Source organism: Triticum aestivum, chromosome 3A (genome assembly GCF_018294505.1).
Source record: "Triticum aestivum cultivar Chinese Spring chromosome 3A, IWGSC CS RefSeq v2.1, whole genome shotgun sequence".
NCBI classification, from domain to species: Eukaryota; Viridiplantae; Streptophyta; class Magnoliopsida; order Poales; family Poaceae; genus Triticum; species Triticum aestivum.
In genome coordinates, this window is record NC_057800.1 from 650,630,760 (window position 1) to 650,636,560 (window position 5,801).

A 5,801-nucleotide genomic window follows, 5' to 3' on the forward strand; every position below is an offset into this window, starting at 1 on the left:
ACCGCGACGGCTAGTAAGGGTGTGTGCAATGGTTGATAAGACAATTTTATCTTAGCCATGCGACATACGTAGTTTAGAAATCGCGATTAAAAATGATGTACAATGAATTATCTCTTGCTCTTGTCTCTAATCTAATAGTTATCTCTCCCTTCTTAAATATAAGTTTTTTTATAGATTTCAATATGGACTGTATATGTATTTTAGAGTGTAGGTTTATTCATTTTGCATCGTATGTAGTTCATATTAACATCTTTAAAAAAAGACATATATTTGGAAACAGAGTAAAAATCTCTAAATATGTGCTAAGATCATTGTTGCTAAGAGGTTATCTCTTAGTATTTCTTAGATAAGAGAAGGTAGGCATTTCTTTTATGTTTTCTAAGTTGGAGGCGAAAGAAGACGAAGCAGAAAGCAAAGGCATGAAATGCGTTTATATATATTATATATATATTCCATGATTTCCATGGTATGTACACTAGGTGAGGCGAGAAGGGGGCATGCATATGGCGAGTCGTGACAAACAAGGCTAGGAGGAGGGAACGCGAGCCAGCGTCCAAAAATGGAAGGTGGTGTGGGGCCGGAAATCCACGTGGGCACCACTCCGCCCGGGCCCACCGCACCTGAGAGGGGGGCGCGCGCGCACGTGGGCTGGTCCCGACAAAAATTCCGCGTCGCGATCCTCGGGGCGAATCAGCCCGTGGATCGATCGGGTCAGGCGAGGCGATCAGGCCGCCTGCTGGGCCGCCGGGGCGGGCGGCGGCGGCGAGGTGGAGGAGGAGAACCACTGGGTGAAGGCGTCGAGGGTGCGCGTGTCGGCGCGGTAGTGGCGCTGCGTGAAGCGCATGAGGTCGGCCCAGGTGAAGTCCGGGTACCGCCGCGGGCTCCTCAGGCCCGGCGGCGGCCGCACCACGCGGTCCTCGCGCGGGCACAGGAAGAAGGCCAGCGACCGCCGCTCCTGCCGCCGGTTCACCACCGCCCGGTGCAGGCAGCTCTTGTACCGCCCGTTCGACAGCGCCTGCATGCATGCAAACAACAAAGAAAGCGCCGACTGTTAGTCAGACCACTCAAACGTACGTCGGCTTTCCCGTTCCGTTTCGACGGCTAATCATTTCCGAGGCGCAAGCAAAATTGACGCGCGAGACAAGGACGCATCGCCGCGGCCGTCCCTGGCTCCAAAAAGCAAATGCAGTGTAACATGAGCTGTAAATAAAACTGACTACGAAGGCGGGAGGGGCCTCGATCGCGTCGTGTGTGAACCACGCGACGAGCGGCAGCGCCCACGTGAAGCCCGTCCGACGGGGCGGCGGCCGGGAGCACGGCGCACGTGCATGGCCGTCGCCGTCGACGAGGAGGGGCGGGAAATTAACAGCGACAGACGGAGTGGAGACGCGCCGAAACCGGCAGGATACAGTGCCGTGGGGAAACCTTGTACCGCGCCGTATCTAGATCAGCTGGCCGAGGCCGACCGCCGACGGGCCAAACACCAGGGCAGGAAAGCCCGGCGGCAGCATCCGGCCCTTGCCATGGGCGTAGGAGCAGATTCAGAGCGCGCGCGCGCGCATGCACCTGGGTTGGCCCGCCACCGAAAGCGCCGCCACCTCACCGTCACCGCCGCTACTGTACAAAACCACCAGGCCTACATGGCTTGCTATCCCCTATCTTTTCCCGCGCTCTGATTGGCTCCGCACCTAGTGCTCGCACCCTTTTTTGGACGGACGGATAGATAGATGGAATAAAACCCTACTTTCCCAGACCACTAGAAATGGATACGCTGATCCATGTACTACCACGTCTTCATCGGTAGAATTGACGAGTCTAAAGTGATGGCGATTACCACTACTCCCTAATAACAGGTTCCTTCAGGCATCGTCCTAGGAAGGAAGGGATGATGATGATGAGGACCGCTACTCTCTCCGTTTCTTTTTACCCACATATACTACTAGTAAGTTATACGTGCATAGCATGTGAGGGCTTGCTTAGTCAAATTACAACTAAAGATAGACATGTTGGTGTATTAGTTATAGCAGAGGAATGGAATTGTTAGCCATATGCATGACGTATAAGATGCAAAAATCACGTCGTGTGTGTTTTGTCTAGGTGTCTTTTTTGGCTATCTCAAAGCTAATGTTCTATCCACAAAGATAAAATAAGATTTATGAACGTACATAGGCTTGAAATACGAAGTAAAAACGAATGACAGTTTGGATAAAACAGAAGTTAGGAGAGTCTTGAGTATGCAAGAGGCTATAATAAAGTAGAAGTGTGCTTTAAAATTCTGTGCAAAATGTCCATATAGCGTATGCTCATCCATAGATTCTTCTAGACAGTACACATGGCAAAATCCGGTGAGGTAATGAGAAGATCCAACGGTCAGCAACACAAGGATTTGCCACCTCTCTATGGTCGGTTTGGCTTCATCTAACGGTTGTTATTTAAAGTTATTCGTACATTATATAGTGGTATAAATTTGTGTGAAACCAAACTACACCAAGTTTGACATATTACCCCCCAACGACTTATACTTAGGAACGGAGGGAGTAGTTTACATTACAAAAATTCCGACATCTACAACACCAGAGTTTTAAAGTACAAAAAATAACTTCATGATGCCTCTAATAATATTGACTTCATGTTACAAATGTTGATATTTTTTCCTATAAAATAGACCAGGCAAATTTTATATACAAACTAAAAAGAAATGGATGAAGTATGTCAGTTCGGCGCTTGTTTCTACCACTAACTACTACTCCCTTCGTCCCATAATAGTATATAGTAAGATATTTTTGCAAGCTAAGATTGCTTGCATACCCGCAAAAGAAAACATTGCTTGCAAAAACGTCTTATGTTATGGGATAGATTAGTACCAACTAGTGCATGTTAATTCAAGCTGTCGAGTCTTAGAATCTAATAATGAGCGTTGATTGGCGCTGAGAAAGAAAATAAATCACGTACGTCATGTCAGAAGCTTTACGGTGATAGGCCTACCAGCGGCTCGCTTGTTAGGAAGCAGAGTGCAATCACGTCATGTCAGTAGGCTCCCACGGTCCCTCTCTCTTTGTTCCGGAACAGCGAGGCAGTTTTTATGGGCCGGTTCGCTCGTTAGGAAGCAGAGCACAGCGGAACAGAGCACGGGTAGTTGACTACTGTATACCCCCCCATTAGTGAGCGAAAGCAACGCCTGATACGAGCAGCAGTAGCAATTACCATGAAGGTGTCGCCGATGTTGATGACCATGGCGCCGGGGACGGGGCGGACGGGCCGCCAGTCGCCGTCGACGAGGACCTCCAGCCCGCCTACGTCGTCCTGCAGCAGGATGGTGAGCGCCGTGGGGTCGCAGTGCGGGCCCGTCCCCAGCGTGCGCTCCGGCTCCGGGCACGGCGGGTAGTAGTTGCACCGCATGATGGAGCTGCTGTCCGCGAAGAAGTCCCGGTAGTACCCGCGCTTCTCCACCCCCAGGCCCAGCTCCAGCAGCTCCATGATCCTCAGCGACAGCTCCTTCATCTTCTCGCAGTACTCCTGGTACACCCTCCTGCACGTGTTCTCTTGTCACTACTCACCACGTAGTACGGCGGCTTCAAGTACTCGTACGTGGGCGCCGATCGAACGTAGGATCGCGCGGAAACAAAAAGAAAAATGCAGTGGCGGGGATGGATTCGTGCTGGCCGGATAGGGTGGATATATTACCCCATTGGCTCGTAGTCCGGCCCGAGGGTGCTGGTGAAGTAGTCCACCACGACGGGCGCGGCGCCGGCGCGGTCGTGGAAGCCGAAGGAGAGGGTCTCCTTCCAGGGGAGCTTGGAGGCGAACCGGTCCGCGTGCGCGCTCGTGTACCCGGACACGGTCCCCGGGACGCGCCGCGCGCGCTGCTTCTCGGCCAGCGGCAGCCCGAAGAAGCCGCTCGCGCCGTCCAGCGCCGCGCGCGCCAGGGCGTCGTCCACGCCGTGCCCGGACACCTGGAAGAACCCGTGCGTGGCGCACGCCGCGGCCACCTGCGCCACGGCGCGGCGGAGCCCTGCGGCGTCGCCATTGCGCAGCACGCCCACGTCCACCACCGGCACGGCCAGCTCCTCGGCCGTGGTGGGGCGCACCTCGGCGTGGGGCCACACAAACGGGGCGGGGATCTTCGGCTCCCTCCGGAGGTCGTACACCGCGGTGGCCGCGCCGCCGTTCTTGTTGACGGCCGCCTTGGCGGCGAACGGGTCAATGCTGGGAGCGGGAGGCTGGAGGAGCAGGGGAGTTGCAGGGCTGGTGTCCATGGCCGCAGGCGAGCGCGCGCTGGCGGCGCTGCAGTGAGGCGGACGCGTGAGGGATGGTTCTTGCTGAGCGGTCTGGAGCACCATGAGATGAGAGGCGTGTGAGCTAGCTGCGAGTGAGTGTGCGGGAGAGCTGTCTGGCATGGTGGGCTATTTGTAATCGGGGGAGTGAGGGAGAAGAAAGTGGAGGAGGAATATATTTGGAGGGAGGCGAAGCGGGCCCAGGATACAAGAGACAAGAAGGTGCATACCACCAATCCACCACGAAGAGAATGGGATAAAAGCTTTTGCGGGTCTGATCCCTACACTGGACTATCCATCACCGTCCGATCATACGTTGAGATTCATGAGATCACAACTGGATGGTGATTAGGATAAATAAGTGCTTTGCTACATCTACCTAGCGACTTACTACCAAGGAAAGGCCTACGTCATTAGTTGGCAGGTTTTAATTGGTTTTAATTAGGCGCCCGGGCCCACCCTGAAATTCAGGGGGGCAATTTAGTTATTTATTTTGCATGATAATTTGTGTCTCATTCGTATCATAAAGATTAAAGGGGTATTTGTTTTCAGGGATTTTTTTATATAGGGACTAGAAAGAGTCCCTCTTAAAAACTTTTTTACCAAACGGGAGGGACTTTTTAGGGACTAAACTAGTCATTTGGGACTAAATGAAGAAGACTCTCAAGGAGAGTCTTCTTGGGATTTTTTGAGACTTTTCCAACAATGCCCCTCCATGCACCCATTGGCCCGCCACCCCATGATGTTGTTTGATTGTTATTTTTTTATATACTAGAGGCAACATGGTCATTTAATAACCTCTAGGAAGGGATTAGGAATTTTTTAGTCTCTGGAAACAAACAGGGAGGGAGTTTCTAGTTGGGACTAGAAAAAGTCCTAGGACTAGAGAACCAAACACCACCTAAGTACAAGTCACATAAAGACCGACATGACAAAACTGAAAACACAACATAATGCTTGACACCAACGCCGCCTGTCACCTGTCTCCGGCACCACTACAACAGCCACCGAAAGAAAAAAATGACGGATCACCTTCTCACCCGAGCTCGACGCGGCTCCATCGATGATATGCAGCTTTGCGGACTTTCAAGGTGGCTTGCCAAAGGCGAAACCATCACCGTTGAACGAATCAAACCAGGGCAACACCCCAGACACGCCATCAAACTTAGGGAAGGAGGGTAATTACGTAGGTTGCGTACAAAGCTTTTGTAGGTCTAGCATTTTTGGATAAATAAATACGCGTTGAGGGGTTATTCCTAAGTAACGGGCACCCGTGAGCTGCACAATTGACGGCTGACGCCTCCTCTCCCCCCGAATGTATCCGTTGCACCGGACAGTAAAATTGTACTATAAACGTCCTTAAAATACCAGTTTTCTTGGCAAAAAAAAAACCAGTTTTTTTTATGTAGCACATACAAACGACGTGATATCATGAAATTTGAAACCAAAACTCGAAACCTAGCTCCGAAAACAAAGATGACAAATTTGCCGCAATAGTGATAATTGGCCAAAATTAAAGCCCAACCT

The 5,801-nt window shown here is 51.6% G+C and overlaps 1 protein-coding gene across 1 annotated transcript; it reads right to left on the reverse strand.

Moving 5' to 3' along the window:
- Positions 1-416: 416 nt before the first annotated feature.
- LOC123062941 (gibberellin 20 oxidase 2) lies at positions 417-4,404 on the reverse strand. The gene is made up of 3 exons (XM_044486638.1): positions 3,685-4,404; positions 3,205-3,529; positions 417-1,015 (listed from the first exon to the last, which is right to left on the reverse strand). Exons 1-3 carry the CDS (start codon positions 4,395-4,397, stop codon positions 725-727), a joined length of 1,329 nt encoding a protein of 442 aa, XP_044342573.1. The 5' UTR covers positions 4,398-4,404; the 3' UTR covers positions 417-724.
- Positions 4,405-5,801: the final 1,397 nt, after the last annotated feature.

What these genes read in the sequence shown, in the direction of transcription:
- LOC123062941 (XM_044486638.1), bottom strand. Translation starts at nt 4,397, where the DNA reads ATGCCAGACAGCTCTCCCGCACACTCACTCGCAGCTAGCTCACACGCC. An exon ending in CCGGACTACGAGCCAATGGG is followed by an intron (nt 3,530 to 3,684) that starts GTAATATATCCA and finishes GAACACGTGCAG; the next exon opens with GAGGGTGTACCAGGAGTACT. An exon ending in ACATCGGCGACACCTTCATG is followed by an intron (nt 1,016 to 3,204) that starts GTAATTGCTACT and finishes GCATGCATGCAG; the next exon opens with GCGCTGTCGAACGGGCGGTA.